General features: G+C 34.0%; 1 protein-coding gene across 6 annotated transcripts in view; it reads left to right on the top strand.

Moving 5' to 3' along the window:
• SENP6 (SUMO specific peptidase 6) overlaps nt 1-20,771 on the top strand; it is a 127,025-nt gene extending 106,254 nt beyond the window's left edge. For all 6 annotated transcript variants that reach the window (XM_044246978.1, XM_044246975.1, XM_044246970.1 and 3 more), the window contains 8 exons: nt 2,204-2,326; nt 3,305-3,397; nt 7,508-7,938; nt 13,725-13,828; nt 15,720-15,808; nt 17,188-17,256; nt 17,356-17,506; nt 20,239-20,771. In XM_044246978.1, the coding sequence (XP_044102913.1) occupies nt 2,204-2,326; nt 3,305-3,397; nt 7,508-7,938; nt 13,725-13,828; nt 15,720-15,808; nt 17,188-17,256; nt 17,356-17,506; nt 20,239-20,448 (1,270 nt within the window). In that variant the 3' untranslated portion in view covers nt 20,449-20,771. The remainder of the gene's footprint in view (nt 1-2,203; nt 2,327-3,304; nt 3,398-7,507; nt 7,939-13,724; nt 13,829-15,719; nt 15,809-17,187; nt 17,257-17,355; nt 17,507-20,238) is intronic.
• Nucleotides 20,772-24,008: the final 3,237 nt, after the last annotated feature.

Genomic DNA, 24,008 nt, shown 5'->3' with positions numbered 1-24,008 from the left:
TGTAGTCCCAGTAGTTTAATTTTGCTTTTGTTTCTCTTGCCTGTAGAGTCCTATCTAGAAAAATGTTTCTGCACTGATGTCAGAGAAATTACTGCTTATGTTTTCTATTATTATTTTTGTGGTTTCAGGTCTCATATTTAGATCTTTAATCTGTTTTGAGTTATTTTTGTGTGTGTGGTATAAGAAAATAGTCCATCCAGTTGTCCTAACATCATTTGTTGAAAAGACTCTTTTCCCTATCGTATATTCTTGCTTCCTTTATTGTAGATTAATTGACCATATATGTGTGGGTTTATTTCTGAACTCTCTGTTCTGTTCCACTGATGTATGTGTTCATTTTTGTGCCAGTGCTATACTGTTTTGATTACTACCACTTTGTAGTATTTCTTGAATTTGAGATCGTATTACTCCAGCTTTGTTCTTCTTTCTCAAGATTGCTATTCTGGGTCTTTTGTAGTTCAATACAAATTTTAGTATGATTCTAATTATGTAAAAAATGTTGGTATTTTGATAAGGATTGTATTAAACCTGTAGATTGCTTTGGGTTATATAGACTTCTAACACTATTGGTTCTCCCAGTCGATGAGTGTGGAATATCTTTCCATTTGTTTGCATCATCTTCAGTTTCTTTCATCAGTGTTAACAGCTTTCAGAGTATGCATCTTTCATTCCTTTGGTTAAAGATATTCCTAGGTAATTTATTAATTTTTCTTTCTCCTACATAATTATTAGTGTATGAGCAACAGTTTTCTATAAATTAAATTCATTCCCGTGATTTTATTGAATTCATTTATCAGTTCTACTAGATTTTTGGTAGAGTCTTTTTTTTTTTTTTTTCTTTTTTAGGGATGGAAGGAGAAGGGGGGTGCAGAGGGAGGGAGAGAATCTTAGGCAGGCTTCATGCCCAGTGCAGAGCCCGATGTGGGCTCAGTCTTGACCTGAGCCAAAATCAAGAGTTGGATACTTAACCAACTGAACCGATGAGGTGCCTCTTTATGGTGGAGTCTTTATAGAGTTTTCTGTATATAGTATTCTGTCATCTTCAAATAGTGGAATTTTTATTTCTTCCTTACTAATGTGGCTGCTTTTTAATTCTTTTTCTTATCTGATTGCTGTGGGTAGGACTTCTAGTACTATCTTAAATACAAGTTTTGGGAGTGAACTTCTTCGTTCTGTTCCTGATCTTAGAGGAAAAGTTCTGTTTTCATCATTGAATAGGATGTTAACAGGATTTTTCACATATGGCCTTCATTATGTTGAGGTATATTCCCTCTAAACTTTCTTTGTTGAGAGTTTTTATCATGAATGGATAATATACTTTATCCTGTGCTTTTTTTTGCGCCTATTGACATGATCATCTGTTTTTTTATCCTTTCCCTTGTTAATGTGATGTATCCTGTTGATAGATTTGTGAATATTAAACTACCCTTGCATCCCAGGAATAAATTCAGATTGATCATTGTGAATGATTTTTTTTAAACGTATCGTTGGGTTTGGTTTGCAGACATTTTGTTGAGGACTTTTGCATCTTTGTTCCATAAAAGATATTGGCCTGTAGTTCTCTCTCTCTCTCTCTTTTTTTTTTTTGGTAGTGTTTTTATTTTGTTTGGTAACAGGGTAATGGTGGCCTTGTGGAATAAATTTGAAAGCTTTACTTTCTCTTTTATTTTTTGGAATAGTTTGAGTAGAACAGTTACTAACTTTTCTTTAAAGTTTTAGAAGACTACATCAGTGAAACCATCTAGTCCTAGATGTTTGTTGGAAACTTTTTGATTATAGTTTTGTTCTTGGTAATCAGTCTGTTTTAATTTTCTTTTCTTTCTTGCTTCAGTTTTAGAGGGTTATATATTTCTAGGAGTTACCCATTTCTTCTAGGTTGTCCAATTTGTTGACATAATTTTTCATAATATTCTCTTACTATTCTCTATTTCTTTGGTGGTTGTTATTTCTCCTTCATTTTTTATTTTATTTATTTGAGTCTTCAAGATCAGATCTTGCAAATCATAGTTTTACTTTCAAGCATTTCATTTGTCGAAAATAATCCAGTAGTTACCATTGCCTAGAATATGCAGTAAATTTTGCTAATAAAATCTCAGTTTTAAGAAAGGTTGATGTTGACTAAACAGATATTTGATTACTGACTGTTTTTAGTATAAAGTAAACAGCTAAAGTCATTATATTTGGATTTTTTTTTATAAAATAGATATTTGGTGCTTGAAAAACTGAAGAAAGAAGAAGCTGACCGAATTCATATATTCAGTTCTTTTTTCTATAAACGCCTTAATCAGAGAGAAAGAAGAAATCTTCACGAAACAACTAATCTATCGTAAGTCAAGCTCTGAAAATATTTAACAGTTGTAGTAACTCACTCAAGTTTAAGTTAATGAAAAAAGCACTTGTATTAAGGCAACATTTGTTAATTCTATTGCCAATTAGCAAAATTAATAAAATTCATAATATTCTAAAACTTCAAGAATACCTGGAATTCATAAAGGTTTTTGGTCCAGTATCTAAATCAGTAATCCCCAGATATGCCTGATAATTAAAAAAAAAAAAATTACTTGGATACTTACTAAGTACAGATTGCTCTGTTTTACCCCAGATGTTCCATTCCTATTACTTAAGAAAGGAACCTATGAATCTGTACTTTTGATAACTTCTTTGGATAATACTGCCCCAACAAGTTAAGAAAATACTGTTCCGTGTTATTAGTCTTCAGTTAGTTTGTTTATAATTCCTGTCCTTATAGTGATTGCATCCAGCCCTAATTTGCACCGATACTTGGTTAAAAGATGTATACAGAATGCCGTAAGGGCTATCAGTTGTCTTGAATTGATGGCTATTGTGGATAATATAAATAATATTTTCTACTGTTTCAATGATTACTAATTTTACATCTTAGAGTTGATGATAGTGATTGGTTTGACTATTGGTTCATAGTCTATTTTATTTCATCTCTGTAATACTCATTTTTCATGCTTTCTTTTCCTCAGTCATTATAGGCCATGGTCTAGTACATTTTTCGATATAGTTGTTAATATGTAGTAAGAAAAATAGTAGCACTGGTTCACCTAGTAAGTAGTAGCAGGAATTAAAAATTCCTTCTTGCAGATTCAGTGATGGGCAGTTTCACACATTCCTAGCTCCATCTGAGATGTTCTTTTTTCTTTCCCTGATTTGTTAAATCATCTTATACACTATTTTATTTGTTAACATCTTAGTCTGCATAATCTATAAATGGCTGCATATAAGCTAAAGCACTAGAAACATTTCAGGAAGTGATAGTTTATCTCTTGTCTTATAGAATACAGCAAAAGCGACATGGGAGAGTAAAAACATGGACCCGGCATGTAGATATTTTTGAGAAGGATTTTATTTTTGTACCCCTTAATGAAGCGTGAGTAATAATTTTCTTTATGTAACTGTGAAGGCTATTTTTTGAAAATGTGTTTATGAGTTGAAGAATTCAATTTTAAACTTCTTTCTGAATTTGTGTATGTAGCTATATTTATGCTGCAATTTTTATGAAATTACTGCAGTTTCTTAGTGAATCATGTAAGATGTTGAATTTTATAAATACTAGCAAGAAATCTATCTAATTTTGTTTTACTCACCAATGTAGAATAACGTCATTTTTAAAAAGTGGTCTATCAAACATCCTAGAGAACAGATTTCTTTAGGCAGAATGATGACTAGGTCACATGGATTTTGAATCTTTGACAATATATATATATTTTTAAAGATTTTATTTATTTATTTGACAGAGAGAAGTCACAAGTAGATGGAGAGGCAGGCAGAGAGAGAGGGAAGCAGGCTCCCTGCTGAGCAGAGAGCCCGATGCAGGACTCGATCCCAGGACCCTGAGATTATGACCTGAGCCGAAGGCAGCGGCTTAACCCACTGAGCCACCCAGGGGCCCCGGATTTTGAATCTTTGAAAACACTTTGGCTCTTAACCAAAAGAGAAAAAGATGGCTAAATGTATGTCATGTACTCAAATTGAAAACCATGCTGACTACTTTAAGCTATTTTCTAGGTAAATGGGAGTGCTTAAATATTTTGTTTTCCCACAGTGATTAGAGAGACAATGATGTGTAGGATAGTAGTAGTATACAATTTAGACTTGAGAGATTTTATATTTCATTTTTCTGTTCTCCTTTGCCTTCTGGCCAAAAACTCCCAGGAATACACCTTGGGTTTATTACTTGCATCAAGGGAGAAAACACACCGTGGGCAGCCATGAATCTTCTCAGTAAAAGTGTATTTGAAAGCATCTGACCTTTGGTTTGGTCAGTGGGAGAAGATGTAAGGAAGCAATTGTTTGGGTAAAGAAGTAGCATTTACCCATTTAGCAAAAAGAAGGGAATATTTGTCTTTTTGTTGTTGCATTGTGACCTTGTTTGTCTCTTCTTAGAAAAACTGAGAAATGTCCTTTCTTTGTTTCAATTTATCACAGTTACAGAGTAAGTTTGTCTGGGGTTGGTATTCTATAAGATTGTTTATGTCTAATAAGCCTATCTGTGCCAGGCTAGCTTCTGAATTTGCTCTTTTTTTTTTTTTCCTTCTTACTATGAAGAACAGAGTCACTCAATAGTATAATCAAATTCTGTTTATTTAAAAATCATATGCTAATTGGGGCGCCTGGGTGGCTCAGTGGGTTAAGCCGCTGCCTTCGGCTCGGGTCATGATCTCAGGGTCCTAGGATTGAGTCCTACATCAGGCTCTTAGCTCAGCAGGGAGCCTACTTCCCTCTCCCTCTCTCTCTGCCTACCTCTCTAACTACTTGTGATCTCTGTCAAATAAATAAATTTTTTAAAAAAATCATATGTTAATCATAAGACCTGTGTTCTCTAATGAGCCTAGCCAAAGATAGGTAGGCTAGGTCAAAACACTGGTTATAGCTATAAAGCCCAACTTCTTCAGAGCTGTATATTTAAGTCAAACATAGTGTCATAATTTAAAACCAAGTTTAAAACTAATTCTTAATTTCTTCATTTCTTAATTTCATTTCGCAAAAATAAGGTGTCTTGACAGTAATTTGTCATAAAGAGTAACGTATGAGCTGCCTGCTTAGGTGAAAGGGAAAATAAACAAAGAGAGCTCTTTTTCAGAAATGAATTATAAAAATTTAAGGTAGGGCGCCTGGGTGGCTCAGTGGGTTAAGCCGCTGCCTTCGGCTCAGGTCATGATCTCAGGGTCCTGGGATCAAGTCCCACATCGGGCTCTCTGCTCAGTGGAAAGCCTGCTTCCTCCTCTCTCTCTCTGCCTGCCTCTCTGCCTATTTGTGATTTCTCTCTGTCAAATAAATAAATAAAATCTTTTAAAAAAAATAAAAAAAATAAAAATTTAAGGTACATACTCTAGCAATAGAGGCACATTTCTCTTAGTGCATCTGTGGTGGATTGAGGCTATGATAAATGCTTCTGGTTATCCTGGTGAAAGAAAGAGAATGAACAAAGATACAGAGTCAGTTTATTAATGTTTATTAATCATTTTAGATAGGCTGCTGTGTTTCTGCTGTTTTACTTTTGATTTTCTTGGTAGTGGTAGTTTCTTAGACTTTAAAGTTTATAAGCTGTTTGTTAAAAATTGGTAAGGCAAAAATGTCAGCATTTAGATCCGATTTTAGCTTCTTCTCCCACTGGTGGTTTAAGGTCACTGTGTAGCTGTTCTTAAAAGGGATCACATGGGGCGCCTGGATGGCTCAGTCATTAAGCGTCTGCCTTTGGCTCAGGGCATGATCCCGCGGTCCTAGGATCGAATCCTGCTGAGCAGGAAGCCTACTTCTCCCTCTCCAGCTCCCCATGCTTGTGTACCCTATCTCGCTGTCTCTGTCAAATAAATTTAAAATCTTTTTTTCATAAAAGCAAAACCCTGTCACTTAGTGGTTGAAAATAACCTCAGATGTAGCTGATTCAGGTTTCTCCTTTCAGCTAGGTAAAGAAAGAATTTTTCTTAGTTTTTAGGTATATAACAGAAAATTTATGCCTTATACATATTTGTCATAGCTAAGAAATATTAAAAACTGTGGTAGAACTTGTGTTGTACCTTCAGCTTGAGAACTATATTGTACCATATTAATCAATTTTTAAAACATATGTTTTCACATTTAACTTTTCTGACATTGAGCTGTGACTTACAGTTAGCCAAACTTGGAATAAAGTGAGAAAGATGGTATGTGGCTCTTTCTACTACCCTAGTCTGACCTAAGTCCATAGAACAGTGAGGGTTTATAAAGAACAGGAGTGAAGCATTCCTCCATCTGGCCTTTAATGTGCTGAGGATGAAGCCAGCCTCTGTCACCCTTGTATTCATGCTGTCTGATGAAGAGATAATTTGTGTTTCTTCATATTACTTTGGAGGAATTTAATATTTTATAAAAGTGAAAATATAGCATAGCTTGTTCATGTAAGGATAATACAGTTTTTCACTCCTCAAACATCTATTGAATACCCTATTATATGATAAACAGTGTACTCAGCCAATAAGTTCTCTGACATCTATAGCCTGTTCATTGTATCTTATCATATAGCACTGTCTAGGAAATAGTAAGCCCCTAATAAAATGCCTCATTAGATTAGTGAATATTGGGGCACCTGGGTGGCTCAGTTGTTAAGTGTCTGCCTTTGGCTCAGGTCACAATCCCAGTGTCCTGGGATCAAGCCCCATATTGGGCTCCCTGCTCAGTGGGAAGCCTGCTTCTCCCTCTCCAGCTCCCATGTGCTTGTGTCCCCTCTCTCATTATCTCTGTCATAAATAAATAAAATCTTAAAAAAAATTTTAAATGAATATTAGCCAATGTTAGCTGTACAGCTTTTTACTCATGGCTTCTAACCTATTAGAAACCATGATACCTGAATTCAGCTAAATCAGGAGCACACACCTGATAGCTGGGACTCTACTAATTCTGAGGTTTTATAATAATGCTTAAAAAATAGGTACATTATTTCATTTTAATTATATACATCTCAGTAAGCATAAGAATTATTTAATATTTTCAATATCAAGTGATGCCTAACCTTATTCTTAACAAAAACAGATGTGGGGTAAAAGTTTTTAAGTTTTATGTGTGCAATATTTGGAAATGTTCAAAATTAGACAGCCTGTTTAGGCTTCTGAAAATAGTTTAATCTTGAGCTAGTTTCCTATCCTTTGACATGAATAGGTCAAGGGAAATGGGAATGGTGAGTTACAGTAATTTAATTAATATTTTCTTAAATTGCCTAAAAGTAAGAATGAATTTTTTCATTCAAAAAACAATAAAAGTTCAAGGGATTATTTGCAAAAGTGAGTGCAGGCTACATAATTCTAAAAAAAATTATTTTTTTGAATAGACGTTATATTCTATTAATGATCATATAAACAAGTGGATTCATTTGAGAATTGAAAAAATCGGGCATTCTTTTTAACTTTGTTGACTTTAGAAAAAATATGTCAGTTGATACTTATTGCCAAATATAATAAACTCTCCTAATAATATATTTAGTAGTTTCGTTTGTTTTTTACAGTGCACACTGGTTTTTGGCTGTTGTTTGTTTCCCTGGTTTGGAAAAACCAAAGTATGAACCTAATCCTCATTACCATGAAAATACAGTCATGCAAAAATGTTCAACTGTAGAGGACAGTTGTATTTCTTCTCCTTCAGCCAGTGAAATGGACAGTTGTTCACAAAACTCTTCTGTCAAGCCTGTAATTAAGAAGATGCTAAACAGAAAACATTGTGTAGCTGGAATTGATTCAAGTGCTGAACAAGAAGAAAGTGACCCTCATTCTCGGAGAAACGTAGGCAGTGTGAAATGTGGTCTGAAAAAAATAAATCATACTGCAAGTGAAAATGAAGAATCGAATAAAGGAGAATCTACATGCCAGAAAGTTGTTGATAGGACTAAAAGTGAAAATGGCCTACAGAATGAATATTTAAGTTCTATGCACCATACAGGTATGTGTCTGAGTGTTTTGAAAGAATCAATGAATTCAGAATAAATTGGTTTTTTTATACATAGGATTAAGATTTCAAAGTGCACTTTTTTTAAAAGTCAGATTTATTGAGATACGACTTATTTACAGTAACATTCACCCATTTTATAAGTATAGCTCAGTGAGCTTTGATAAATGTATATAGTCATATAATCACTACAGTAATCAAGATTTAGAACTTTTCCATCATTCAAAAAAATTCCCTTATGCCTTTCTACACCCCAAAGAAGGTTTAAAACTGTAGTACAAGGGGGGTGCCTGGGTGGCTCAGTTTTTAAGTATCTGCTTTCGGCTCAGGTCATGATCCCAGAGTCCTAGGATTGAGCCCCAAATCAGGCTCCCTGCTCAGCAGGAAGCCTGCTTCTCCCTCTCCCACTCCCCCTGCTTGTGTTCCGTGTGTGTGTGTCTCTCTCTCTCTCTCTCTCTCTGTCTGTCAAATAAATAAATAAATAAATCTGAAACAAGCAAACAAACAAAAAAACTGTAGTACAAGGTCTACGTTTTTCATTTATAGCAACTTGGGTTTATTCTTATTTCATAGGCAGTTAATTGTGGCACAAACAGTAGTTGGACACTCTTAGATCTTTAAGGCAAATTAGTTCATTCTTCTCAATTTATAGATGAGCAAATAGAGATCAAGTAGCGAGAGTCAGAAATTAAAGCCTTTTCCTCCAAAATAGTTGATGACACTCAAATGAGAGGTTAGTTCTTTATTCTTCACTCTCTTTCATGTTTCAGTGTGAAGAAGGGTGCTAGTCCAACCTCTACTTTTTTATTTCCATTCAGTTCTAATGAATTGAATTTTTTTCCCTTGAATCAGTTCCATATTTCTAGCACTTGTTAGAGAAATCTAGTTTCTCTTCCAGTACTTAAATTTTGTATCAAATCAATTTTGTAATTTTCTCTCCATCCCAAAAGTAAAATAGTCTATTTCATAAAATCCATAATATGCTGTGACATATGCCTTGCTTATTAAGCTGTGAATAAATCTAATACATTTGCTTTGGAGGAAAAAGTCAGAATAAGACATAAAAGATATTATGTGAATTCAGAAAGGACTTTCAAAAATTAAGAATGCTGGAGCTCCTTGGTGGCTTGGTTGGTTAAGCGTTCAACTCTTGGTTTCGCCTCAGTTTGTGGTCTTATAGTTATGGGATTGAGCCCCATGTCACAGTCTGTACTCAGTGCGGAGTCCGCTTCAGATTCTTTCTCCTTTTGTCCATCCCTGATCATGCACTCTCTCTCTAAAATAAATAAAATCTTAAAAAAAAAAAAAGAATGCTGAAGAGAGTCTTGATACTTTCACTACCTTACTTTAGTACCTCAGAATGCTATTGTTGAGTTTTATAAAAAATAGTTTTTATTTGTTCAACATACCAGCTGCATAAATCTGATTTTAGCCCCAGATTGATGATCTTTGTGCCCTTTGGAAGGTATAAGATAAATGGCAGAAAGGGGAAATACAGCAGTTACAGCAAAAAAGTACATGTAATGTAAATATTTGCTAACTCACATTTCAGTCTATTTCATTATGCAGGAAATGGAATGAAGATAGACAAAGTGGGTAATCACTAAGTGCAGCCTGTATTATTTTTCAGCTTTAGTATTTTAATACTTGAGTCGAAGAAAAAATAAGACAAAGTTAGATACTATTAAGTATTGGTGAAGATGTGGAGAAATTAGAAACCTCATGTATGAGATGACTGGGTGGCTCAGTCGCTTAAGTATCTGCCTTCGTTTGGCTCAGGTCATAATCCTGGAGTACTGGGGTCAGACTCCTTGTGCTTGCCACTGCCCGTGCTTGTGTTCTCTCTCTCTCTCTCTATCTGACAAATAAATAAATAAAATATATATTTTTAAAAACCCTTATATTATTAGTAGGAATGTAAAATGGTGCATTTGCTGTCTTTGGAAGACAGTTTGATAGTTCCCTACAAAATTAAATGTAGAGTTATAATATGACCCAACAGTTTCATTCCTACATATATATCCAAGAGAAATAAAAACACACAAAGCTTAAACTTAAACATGAATGTTCATTGTAGCTGTAGTAACCAAAACGTAGAAGCAACCCAGATGTTCATCATCTGACAAATGGATAATCAATTAGTGCTATATCTATTCAGTGGAATATTATTAGATCATAAAAAGAAATGAAATACTGATATATGCTACAACATTGATGGTCTTAAAAATGTTGTGGAAGTAGTCACCAAAAAACCACATACTATATGATTCCATTTGTATGAAGTCTCCTGAACAGGAAAATCTATAGAGTAGATTAGGGCTAGTGTGATGTGGCAAATGGGAGTGGGGGAGGGTGAAGGGGGGATGATAGCTGAATAGCTGAAAGATACAGGGTTTCTTACTGAGGTTTAAAATTTTTCTCTGATGAGGGGTGCCTGGGTGGAATAGTTGGGTAAGTGTTTGACTCTTGGTTTCAGCTCAGATGGTGATCTTAGGTAGTGAGATTGAGCCTGGCGTTAGGCTCCATGCTCTGTGCAGAGTCTACTTAAGACTATCTCTCTTACCATCTTTGCTCTTCCCCCTGTTAGCATGTATGTGCTTTCGCAAATAAATAAATATTTAAAAATAATAATTAAGGGGCACCTGGGTGGCTCAGTGGGTTAAGCCTCTGCCTACAGCTCAGGTCATGATCCCAGGGTCCTGGGATCGAGCCCCACGTCAGGCTCTCTGCTCGGCAGGGAGCCTGCTTCTCCCTCTCTGCCTGCCTCTTTGCCTACTTCTGCCTACTTGTGATTTCTCTCTCTGTCAAATAAATAAATAAGAAATCTTTTTAAAAAAATAAAATTTACTGATAGTTGCACATACATGTAAATATATAAAAACATCTGAATTGTACACTTTAAATGGGTGAATTGTAAGATATGGCGGTTATATTTCCACAGAACTGTTTTCTTTAAAGTTCCTCTTTCATCAGTAATCTCGCACTATAATGTGAATTCAAATTAAAAATTAATTGAAGTTCCTGACCTAAAGCAATGGGACAAGCCGAGCGCTTCATATACACAAACCGCAAAAACTTCTAATGGCCCTCTCCCTCAAATAATGTTCTAGTTGTATAGTATCCAGTTTAATTTAAGTAAATATCCTTACAAATCCTGGTGGAGATCAAAGTAAAGAATCCTCTGATTTATGAAGTTTGCCTTTTTAAGAACCTTAAATCCTTGAGGATTTTTTTTTAAATCCTTTTTTTTTCAACTGTAGTTTGTATATTTGTTTTTATTTTGTTTTTAGTTTGCAACCATATCAACTCTGTCTTCCTTAAGGGAAATTAATTTATCTTTATGGGGTGTGATACATTGATATTTTCTATGCTTTTTGAATCTTGTCTTAATCCAATGATAGTGTCTCACAGTTTGAAAAATAGTGCTCTAGAGTGAATCTGCATTTCTGTGCTTTCATCAGATGTTTCCAAGGTATCACTCACATTAAATAAGAGTGCTTTCTAGAGGTGCTTTTATTACCTCAGTGAGGTTGGTTAGGTAGTCTCTGTCCTATATGAAATGATGATATATTAGAAATTAATAAAATTATTATAATTTAATAATTGTATTAATAATTACTATAAATTAATATAAGAACTTATAAAAATGTCTGTGGTTATGATTAATATCTCAATAATTGATTTCTGTTTTGCCTGGGAATATAATTGACAGGATTTAAAAGAAACATTTTATTTTGTTCTGTTTTGTTTTATTTATTTATTTGTTTTGTTTGTTTGTTTTTAAGTAATCTCTACACTCAATGCAGGGCCCAAACTTAAAACCCCAAGATTAAGAGTTGCACACTCCACCGACGGAGCCAGCCAGGTGCCCTTAAACAAAGCATTTTAGATAGTTTTAATATAGTTTTAACTGTTGAATGCATAGAGTTACAAGTGTTGAGTCCTGATAACAGATAATAATATGCTGTCGTAATAAGTAGGAATTGTATCTCATCGTAAGGATTAGGTTAAGGCCAACTATAGGAAAATAATGTGTGTTATCGGTACTTTCATTTGCTAGTTTTTCAGTTGAGCACCATATGAAATAGTTGTCTTACTATGGTACATGAAAAATGTGTATGTTTTAAACTCTAGAATCACAGGTGGTATCTTCAGAGGATCTGACTGTATGAGAAGCTCTCAGAAACTGAGACTGATAAAAGAACAGTTGAGTTATCACCTCTCAGTGTACACCAGGACATTTACTTACTGAATAAAAGAATTATTATTTTTCTGCCTTTTTTGAAATGCACATATATTTGAGTAAGGTTTATATTTATATTATATAACCTCTGTAGATATGAATAATTGGCTGCTAGAATAACTTGATTATAATTGATTGTGAGTTTCCTGAGGATTTGGACTGATTTTGTTCAAATATAGATATTTTAGCTTCAAACAAACATAAAAATACAGATTTTTGAAAAAAAATTGTAAAGGCTATTTTTCATGTAACAAAAGGATTTACCATAGTGCTTTATTATTTATTTTAAATAGTATGTTTTAAATCACAACTTTTAGAGAGAGAGACAGACATCTTTTCTGAGGCACATTTTATTTTGCTGTCTTCTCACCCCATCTTCCTTTTTAATAACTTCTAGTTCCCTTTTAATAACTTATATAAAAATAAACTGTATCCTGTCTAATACACCTTAAAGTCATACTCTTTAAAGTGGAAAAGGTATACTCTTTAATAAACAGATTACTAAATTTGGTAGTAGAGTCCTCGGTTTTCCTTATTTTCATGTAAACCTTATATTTTTTTCTGAAACGTGATTAGCATCTTTCAGCAAAATATTTTGAAGGATTTAGATTCTTGAAACTGACTTTTAAAAGTATCAATTTCAAATTTATGAATCATTTCATGCTAAAATTGTCTTGGGTTATTTTATTAAAAAGTCCGTGAATATAACAAAACATGAAGGAAAAGTATATGGGATGCCTTGGTGGCTTAGTCAGTTAAGCATCTGACAATTTCAGCTCAGGTCACGGTCTCAGGGTCATGAAATCAAGCCCTGTGTTGGGCTCTGTGCAGAGCATGGAGACTGTTTAAGATTCTCTCTCTCCTTCTACCCCTCCATTCCTTTCTTGTGTTCTCTCTCTCTCAAAATAATAATAAAAAAATAAATTTAAGAAAAAGAAGGAAAAATACATAAGAGTTCGAGAACTCATCCGTAGCTACTATCCTAACATCTTGAGTAGTTTCATTTTTGTATTTTTCTTTTTATTATTTGTCCCCAAACAAGCTGTTTAACTTAATTTTAATCATGTTTATTTTTTAATCTGTATTATACAATTTTTCACAATTTTATAATTTTTATTTTAAAAATGTATAATATTTTATGTTCTATAATTAGCTAAGTATTCCTGTTACTGGACATTAGGTTATTTTTAGACAATTGTAGCTTCTGTTACTAAGGATAACTAGCATAACTAGCACAAAAATGTTTTAATACACATACATGTATATATCTATATATATTTAAACATACATATTTATAATTGATACCTAGTTTTAAATTTTAATGAATTTTAGGGTCTGAGTAGTAGAAACAACTTCATAATTTATATTGAATCCAGGTTTTTATTAGAAGTAAATTATATTTGTGGAATTACATGTTAATGCAGATTTTTATCCATAGCTACTCTATAATTAATGACTAGCATTAATTTTAACATCATATACTATAAGGTATGTGCATGTTCTTTTTTAAATTATATAATGTTTCTTATTGATACAGATGGCTTAAGCAAAATTAGACTAAACTATAGTGATGAATCAACTGAATGCAGCAAAATGCTTGAAGATGAGCTCATTGACTTCTCAGAAGATCAGGATAACCAGGTAAAACCTAAGCTTTGCAAAAAGCTCCAATATTTTATCCAAGTTTTTCTTGGAGTCCTGTAAGCAGTTCCTTCTACCAGTAACTCATGCCTTCTGAATTTGGGTCTCATCTCAAAGCACAAACCTAAGTTTTTAATTCAGAAGTTGCCAGGGGGGGCGCCTGGGTGGCTCAGTGGGTTAAGCGTCTGCCTTCGGCTTGGGTCATGATCCCAGGGTCTTGGGATCAAGTCCCACATCGGACTCTGCTCAGCAGGGAGCCTGCTTCCTCCTCTCTGTCTCTCTGCCTACTTGTGATCTCTGTCAAATAAATAAGTAAAATCTTTAAAAAAGAAAGAAGTTGCCAGGGTAAATGTATACTGTTTTTTTGTTTTATTTTTCTTCTAGGGTTTTTATTTTCATTATTGCCATCATGGACTAAACTAACATTACCTACCTCAGAACAGTTTTAATACAAAACTGATTCTCCCACCTAAACCCCGCCACTAGCCCCACTAACTCTGCCACCCCTTTCTCTTCCTCTTTTAAAGCATTTATGGGTCATACTTAACCTTTGGTTTAACTTATTCAGGAGGCAAATGTGCATACTTGATTATGTAGTATTTGAGCACAGCAAAATTATTATTTTTTCCACATTTCCAGTAATTCTTTTCTTCTAGCTTAATGTATATGTATCATGGCGGGAACATACAATATTTAGTTAAAACTAACATTGGTAGGGGCTGGGTGGCTTAGTGGGTTAAAGCCTCTGCCTTTGGCTCAGGTCATGATCCCAGGGTGCTGGCATTGAGCCCCACATCTGACACTCTGCTCAGCAGAGAGCCTGCTTCCTCTTGACTCTCTGCCTGCTTCTCTGCCTATTTGTGATCTCTGTCAAATAAATAAAATCTTAAAAAAAAATAACATTGATAAATTTTCACATTTTCTTAGAGTTCTAATAAATGTTACACCAAGAATAAAATATATTTTTGAAAATATTTTATGACTCAGTTAAAGAGGGCTATGTTGAAAGAAAAGTTGTAAGAATCTTACGGCATTCCATTTCTTTAATCTCTGAACTTTTCTTTAGTTGTTTGAATAAACTTTGAGTTTATCTAATAGTGAAGATAGCTTTGTACTGCACCATTTTTCCTTTTTGCACAATCCTCCTGTGAACAAAAGCCATTTTTTGTGGTGTCTAAGAAATACAGTTTTTCTCTACAACTTACACAGGCATATATATATGGATTATATTCAAGGTTTGTAATGAGTGCTGTACTATGTTCCTTTGGGGTAATAGTTATATGAACTAGCTAATATATGTGTTATTATTTCTGTTTATTATTTCATTTATAAGGTTGCTAGAAGCTTTCTGAAGAACAGGAAAAGCTTTGTTTTACATTGAAGATAATCTACAAAATAAGGCACACTGTCATTAAGTTGTCTTCTCTTAAGTGAAGTACATGTATGGTTCTGTCACAAAGGTGTTTCCCAAAACTCTAAAATATTGCTGATTTAAAAAATTATTTATGTAAAAGAATAAGTCATTCATATTCCTATTGAGAAACAGTTATCTTACCCAACACACTAAATTTTTTAGAAATATCCAAAATCAGAACAGTAGTATTTGAAGAAGAATCAGTCCTACTCTATTCATCTTTAAAATTTTCTTTTACATTGAAAATTAGATATAACAATGTCATAGCCTTCTGATCCATGGTTTCTTTTTATTAAAATGTCAGTTTTGTGGCATTAGATAATTAGAATCAGGTGACCACAATTTCTCATGTCTGAGGACTATTATATAGAAAAAATTTACATATTTGCTACGAAGATTTTTATTATCAGTAGTGCTGTTTTGTGAGGTTATTAATTATTTAGATTGTGTTCACTACTAACAGGCTGTCTTTTATAGGATGATAGCAGTGATGATGGATTCCTTGCTGATGACAACTGCAATTCAGAAATAGGACAGTGGCATTTAAAGCCTACTATCTGTAAACAGTAAGCATTAACTTTATATCTCGCATACCGCATGATAAATTTTATTTACATACCCTCATAGAATAAAACGTAACTGGACAGTTTTTATTTCAGCAAGTCCTTAAAAATCTCAAAACCTGTCTAAGATGAGTGAGGAGAGTTGGGTTATGCCCAGTGTCCCGGGCTCAAGTTGGGGAGAATGGATAATCATTTTTCTGTTGAATGTGAAGTGGAATCTTGCAAAAAACACTGGATTCTAAACTAATTCTTTTTTTTTTCCCCCCTAAGTGATCTCCTCACTCAGTTTGGTACTTGAACTCACAGCCTTGATTGAGATCAGGAGTTGTATGCTCCACCAGCTGAGCCAGCCAGGTGCCCCTAAACTAATTCTTCTATATGATGATTACCTGTTTTGTTATCTATAATAGGTTTTAGTTAGAAGTGGGATTATTTCAGAGCACCTGACTGGCTTAGTCTTGATGTTTGGGTTGTGGATTTGAGCCCTACGTTGGGTACAGAAATTACTTAAAAAAAAAAAAAAAAGGCTTAAAAAAAGTGGAATTATTTCTATTTTGCATGGTCCCACTTTTGCTAATTTGGAATCTGGGGATTTTCAAATTTTCAGAATTATTTTGACTTTTTACTAAATTTTGTATTCTTTTAAGGAACCAAATATGGAACTTTAGTCAAATATGTTTATAATAAGAAGTCAATTAATATTATGCAATTTGTTTTGTTTTATTTTGTTTTTTAAATATTTTATTTATTTGTCAGAGAGAGAAAACACAAGCAGGGAGAAAGCAGGCTCCCCACTGATTAAGGAGCCCAGTGGGGGACTCGATCCGAGGACCCTGGGATCATGACTTGAGCCGAAGGCAGATGCTTAACCCACCAAGCCACCCAGGCATTCCTGCAATCTGGTATTTAATATAATTTGGGTAATTAGGTATTGTGTTAGGGTATATGTGTCTATAAGATTTATTTTTCCCCCAAGTTTTACTGAAGCAAGGGAATTTTGAATATTTTAAATTCTGTTGATAGTGCTCACCTCTTTATGCCTTTTTAACATTATAAAGTATTGGGGGTACTCGTTGGTTAAGTGGTTAAGCATCTGTCTTCGGCTCCGGGTCATGATCCTAGGGTCTTGGGGTCAAGCCCCTCCTTTGGCTCCCTGCTCAGTGGGGAGTCTGCTTCTCCCTTTCCCTCTGACCCTCCCCCCTGCTTGTGCTCTGCTCTCACTTGCACATGTGTGCTCTCTCTGAAATAAATAAATAATCTTGAAAAGATAAAATATTATCTTAATAATATTAATATAATCTAATATATATAATTTATATATTAAGAATCATATTATCTTAATGTTAATATAAATATTAACATTTGGTCATTTCACCTTGCAGACCTTGTATCCTACTGATGGACTCACTCAGAGGCCCTTCTCGATCAAATGTTGTAAAAATTCTAAGAGAGTAAGTTCAAAGTCATAATTTGTATTTTGTATTCTGGTGGGAATGAGGGACTTTGTATATTTATATATGTATATTCTTACCATATGTGCATTTTTGCAGGTATTTAGAGGTGGAATGGGAAGTTAAAAAAGGAAGCAAAAGAAGTTTTTCCAAAGATGTTATGAAAGGCTCTAATCCAAAAGTACCCCAGCAAAACAACTTCAGTGATTGTGGTGTTTATGTGTTACAGTATGTAGAGAGCTTTTTTGAGGTGGGTTTCAGTATGTTTGATCTGATATAATAAATAATAAAACAGTGTATAGGGCGCCTGGGTGGCTTAGTGGGTTAAAGCCTCTGCCTTTGGCTCAGGTCATGATCCCAGGGTCCTGGGATCGAGCTTCACCTTGGGCTCTCTGCTCAGCAGGGAGCCTGCTCCCCCCACCCACTCCTCGCCTTCAGGCCTTCTTGTGATCTCCGCCTGTCAAATAAGTAAAATCTTTAAAAAAAAATTTTTTTTTAAAGAAAAAAAATAATTAAAATAAAATAGTATATAGTGACTCCTTAGCACAGGTTTGAACTGCATGGGTCTACTTCTATGTAGATTTTTTTTTAAACAAATACAGTACAGTATTATAAGTGCATTTTCTCTTCCATGTGATTTTCAAAATAACTTATTTTCTCTAGCTTGCCTTATGTAAGAATACAATAATATAATACATAAAATAAAAAAATATGTGTTAATTGACTGCTTATGTTACTGGTAAGGATTCTGGTCAATATTAGACCATTAGTAGTTAAGTTTTTCAGGCATCAAAAGTTCTGTGTGGATTTTGGACTTCACAGGGTCAATGCTCCAAGTCCCCACATTGTTTGTGGGTCAACTGTATTTGACCTTATGTTAATGTAAAAAACACAATAAGGAAATATTTTAAAGAGTTTGAAAAACATTTCAAAAACTTTTCTAGGAAGCAGAAACTCCCAAATTGGAGAATTTTTAAAGCATATAAAGACTATTTATAGGGGCACCTGGGTGGCTCATTGGATTAAAGACTCTGCCTTCGGCTTAGGTCATGGTCTCAGGGGCCTGAGGTTGAGTCCCACATTGGCCTCTCTGCTTGGCAGGGAGCCCGCTTCCTCCTCTTTCTCTACCTGCCTCTCTGCCTACTTGTGATCTCTGTCTGTCAAGTAAATAAAATCTTTAAAAAAAAAAAAAAAAAGACTATTTATACTTTATCAAATCCAGGGTTTGTTGACATCATTCTCATCACTCTGATCAACTCTCCCTCTCCCTAGCTCTTCCCATCTTAAGAAATGCCTCCCATGATTTGGACTTTTACCCTCTTTTCATATTTATATTCACTGTCTTCATTTCCACAAGTCCTATTTGTTCCTCAAATCCTTGTAATCTGGCTTTACTCTCATCCTTGTATTGAAATTGTTGCCAATTTCCCAGCACCATTTGGCACTATTGACCATTCATTCTTCATAATGCTTTCTTCCTTTGACTTTAGGGGTATAATGCATACTGCTCTTGGATATTTTTAATAATTATCTTGACTCCTGGGATGCCTGGGTGGCTCAGTTGGTTAAACGTCTGCCTTTGACTTAGGACATGATCCCGGAGTCCTGAGATCAAATCCCTGAGATTCAGCCCCGGCTGAACAGGGAGCCTGCTTCTCCCTCTGCCCCTCCCTGCTGCTCATGCTCACGCTCTCATGTGCGTGCTCTCGCGCGCTCTCTCAAATAATAAAATATTTAAATAAAAAAGATAACCCCGCTATCTCTTAAAAAAAATTACCTTGACTTCTTTCTCTTCATCCGTCATCAGTATAGTGCTCAGTCCTGTGAATTCTATCACTTAATGGTATATATGTTCATTTCTTTATTCCTGCTCCCACTTTCTAAGGCCAATACACTCTCATCACCATTCTGAATTGCTACACCAGTCTCTAAGCATGCTGCCTTTTATTTTACACAGTTTTCCAGAAACTGAAATCTAATCATTTTACTCCTGTTGCTTTTAGGCTAAAGATGAAAATCCTTCACATGGCCTGTGTGACCCAACTTCTGTCCAAGCTTCTGGCTTCATTCATTTCCTACCTTTCGTATGCTAGCATTCTGTGTATCAGCCAACTGAATGTCATTCATGTTCTTATACTGTATCATGTTTTTTCTTGCCTCTTGTCCCTACCCAGGATATTCTTCCCCGTTGCTTCTGTCATTGCTTATTGGACTAACTTCTACTCATTCTTCAGGTCTTAGCTTAAATATCACTTCTTGGAGCACCTGGGTGGCTCAGTTGGTTAAAGCATCTGCCTTCAGCTTGGGTCCTGATCCCAAGGTCCTGGGATCAAGCCCCATGTCAGGCTTTCTGCTCAGAGAGCCTGTGCTTCTCCCTCTCTCTCTGCTGCTCCCCCTGCTTGTGCTCTCTCTCTCTCTCTGGCTCTCTCAAGTAAATAAAATCTTTTAAATAAATAAATATGTATATATTTCACTTCTTGGAATTGTGTTAAGCCCCTAGGCATGGATTCTTATAGACTTCCTGCTTTTACTCTTAAAATACTTGTCATGTCCACTGTTTTAATTGTTATCTTTTTATCTAGACTAGGGTCAGCAAACCATTCATAAAAGGGCCAAGTAGTAAATATTTTAGGCTCTGTGACCATACAATTTCTGTGTCTACTCTCTGTTCAACTCTTGTGGCATGAGAGCATCCACAGATAATGTAAATGAGTTATTGTGGCATGTTCCAATAGGCTTTATTTACAAAAATAGACAGTAGGCAGAATGAGGCCCACTAGTTGTAGTTTGCTGACCTTTGGTCTATACTATAAGATCTTTATCTCATTATTTCCAGTGCCTAGCACAGTATCTGGCATGGGATAGATAATAAATAAGTGCATGCTTATTAAATGAGTTACTGATTTTTTTGAATGCTCTTGTGATTGAGACTAAAATATTTATTATAAATTTCTATTGTGCATTTAATATTTTTATTTCCAGAATCCAATTCTCAATTTTGAACTACCTATGAATTTGGCAAACTGGTTTCCTCCCCCAAGAATGAGAACAAAAAGAGAAGAAATCCGAAACATAATTCTGAAGCTTCAGGAAGATCAGAGCAAAGAAAAAAAGAAGCAAAAGGACACTTACTCAACAGAAACATCTTTAGGTGAAGGAACAGAACAATATGTCAATAACATCTCAGACTGACCCATTTCTGATGCTTGTCAGTATTGCCTTCAGAAACTGAGTGACTTTCAACTTTGGGGATACACAGTAAAGAACTGAAGTGTTCACTACTCAGAGTGATCTGGAAATGTTAATGCTTGTATAAATGTCATATAATTAATTTCCAATGGAGTATGTATTAAGTAAAAGTTTGTAAATATGTTAATGAGGCCAATTTTTCCAGCATTTATAATTATTTTTTTCACTTGTTAGGAAGCTTTTGTTATGTATTTTCTGTTAATAGTACTTAAAACTGCAACTTCTAAACACAAAATAAATAAAAAGAAAATATTTATAGGAGGAAATGATTAATTTGATATTCTTTAGTGAACTTGTATTAAATTCTTTAGTGGGTGTGACATATTTCATGGGAATATTCAAGTATCTATGATAATCTCTTGACCTGCATTTGTTCTAAAATAACTTGAAACATGAAACTATGATTAAATATAAAGCATTTTGAAAAAGAAAGATCATCCTCATATGCTTGTATAGTGGAAAAAAATAACAGTTTTTTATTCATACACTCCCTTGTGTTCAGAGAACCCCCAAAATGTAATATTTATAATTTTACACAAATATTTAAGAAGCAGTATTAAAAATATTCAAAGAAAAATAATCTTGACTTATACTACTAAATAATAATTATAGTTTATCATACCTTATTGTCAAGTACATTTCTGAAGACATCAAAGACTCAGGTTAAACTATTTTGGTAAGTGCAGCTTAAATTTCAAATATCCCATGTTACCTTTCTATATTATAGCTTAAAGTATGCTACAATCTGTGTGATATAGTTAATTAATAAACATTTTTAAGCTGTGTGAACACAGGAATTTAAATAGGAATTTACTATTTTTTGTAATGGCTTTTGCTATTTTTTTCATTGCTCATTTTGTTCTCATTATTTTGATAAAGTATCAGATTTCTGTGCTTGGGTTTTTTAGTGTAAATTATTTTTACATGTAATAGTACTGTCTTTAAGTCAGTTGCATAATGCAAAAAAATAATCTACCTTGAATTCCCCTTTAAAAACACTAAAATGTGATGGTTTTGATGATGGGTTTACAACTCATGTAGGGATTGTACATATATTTGCTGAAACTATTATTTTCAAATGAAATATTATACATTTCTTTTGAAATAACTTTGAGACTTGAAATATATATTTTAAAAGTCATTTTTTTGTTAAATAATTTTTAAAATGCACATACAACAAAAGTAGTTGAGAATAAAGTAAAGGCCATTTTTATCAGCAATTTTTTTTTTTTTAATCTGGCCAAATCTAGCAATGTAAGCAATGTTTTAGGCTATTTTCTTGGATTTAATAAGGTCCATGAGTGTGTTTGGGGTATATGAGGGTGTTGTTAACAATAACCAAAAAACGAAAAATAGAGGAATCTATCAAGACATGTTCATTAAAGGAGATATTAAAATATAAGCTCAAAGAAAGTCACTATTAGTGGTATCAATTACAGATTTGTTACTTTGAATATTTTAAGATTTTAAATTTCAGATTATATTTTTTCTTTTTCAGGAATACACTAGAGCTGTTAGCTTAGATATGAAAAACTAAAAGAGTTTAGGTGGCTCAGTTGTTTGAACGTCTGATTCTTGATCTCAGCTTAGGTCTTATTCTGAATTTGAGCCCTGCATTGTTCTCCACACTGGGTATGGAGCCTACTTTTAAAAAAAAAGTTTTAATTTTATTACTTACTATATAAAGACAAAAAAATGAAAATTATTTTTAAAATCTGATAGCAGTAAGCAAAATTGGCATATTTAATTTTTAATGTATTTTATCAGAATTTAAAGGTGCCGAAAAAGCTATTCCAAAGTATTTGTTTTATTTTAATTTCTAGTGGTTGGATTCGCACTCTTATTTTTGATACGATAAAAAGATAACTCATTTCTTGAGCCAACTCAAGTCAATCACATTTTGACATGAAAAATACAGATTGATGTCTGTCAACTTTCTACAGGTAAAGTATCTAGCTATTTAATTATATTTCCCCCACCTCATGCAAAATCCTATTTTTAAAAAGTTATGCTAATAACTTTGGAATATGTAGAATCTTTGGAGACTGTCAGGTTGAGCTCCAAATCTAGACTTAAGAATCTTTGGTGTATATTCACATTCTCTTCATAATTGTATACTTTGGTACTTCTATATATAGTTTAAAGTGGATATCAACCTTTAAAAATGTGTTATTAGTGCTTAGAAGTTGTCAAACAAATTTTACAGTTTAGAGGTTTGATGCTAGACACTGAAACTGCACTATGAGTATCTGGTGTCTTAACTAATTAGATAGGTCGTTGTATTTGTTTTCTTGTTGGATAGAATAACGGCTAATCATTTTTAGAAGGGTTTTAGATTACTTGCCATAAAATTTGTATGTGTCTTAGCTCTTGGTAGCTTAGGAGCAAAGGTAGCATTTAACAGGTCCTTTCCTTTTGATGATGCCAAGACAGCTGAAAACTTAATGGTATTATTTCAAGTTCACATAAACTTTAAGTCAGTTAATCATAGTAACCTGTAATTAAAGTGTTAGTAGGAAGTTTTATTTGAAAGGATAAAATAATTGAACTATTTCTTAAGTTACCAAAATAAATTCAATATTTTTTTCTTAAAACCATGATCTCTGAAGGCTGTAAGATAAATAAAAAGAATAAGTTTCAGTTTCTTAGAAATCAAAAATTGAACTTAAAGTCTCAGACAATTTACTGAACAAGAATAATAAAGAATATATTTTAATATATACGATTAAAGGTTGTGGAGTAATGCTGCTGGAATAGAGGGGCACCTGACTGATCTCAGTTGGTAGGCCATATGAGTCTTGCTCTCGGAGTCATGAATTCTAGCCCTGTGCTGGGGGTGGAGATTACTAAACAAAACAAAACTACTTGAATATAATGATAGAAGAATAACTTGGTTAGAAATAACAACCTTTAACAGATGAGGTAATGTTGTGCTTTGGTTCTAAAAGAGAGAATGCTACAGATCACTTTGAGAACTAAAGGAGAGAAGGGAGATTACTCTAGGGTCATACTATGGACTGTCTAGCCAAGTGAATATAAATGGATAGTTTACCAGTAAAGACAACCAAATTCACAGAGCCAGACGAGATTGTGTTGGGACATGTTATCTACTAAAGAATGTTCTGAAATACTCCAGCAGGACTTGCTGGTACATTTGTTGGTTTTCCTACTCCCAGGATGAAGAAAAAAGGTTTGTGAAAACTGCTCTTCACTTTAACCACAGAGGAAGAATTGGTTGTCAAAGGGATCAAATGTGTACCTTGGGGAGAAGTAGTCCTACCACATTAATTCTGATAAGTCAGATCAAGGAATAATGGTAGAGTATCCTAAACTACTATTAAGGAAATAGTGTAATATACTCAGAGGAAGATAGGATAGCATAGACTCATGGCCTGAAACAGAAAAAAGTTTAGCGGTCTTTACCATCTTCATTACAAGTAACAGTTAAACTATCCTTATTGCAAGTGTTTACAGTAAGGAACATATTACCAAAACAAGGATTT

This window comes from Neovison vison, chromosome 1, assembly GCF_020171115.1.
Source record: "Neovison vison isolate M4711 chromosome 1, ASM_NN_V1, whole genome shotgun sequence".
NCBI lineage: Eukaryota > Metazoa > Chordata > Mammalia > Carnivora > Mustelidae > Neogale > Neogale vison.
The sequence above is the reverse complement of the archived record's forward strand: the minus strand, read 5'-3'. Positions and strand labels throughout refer to the sequence as shown.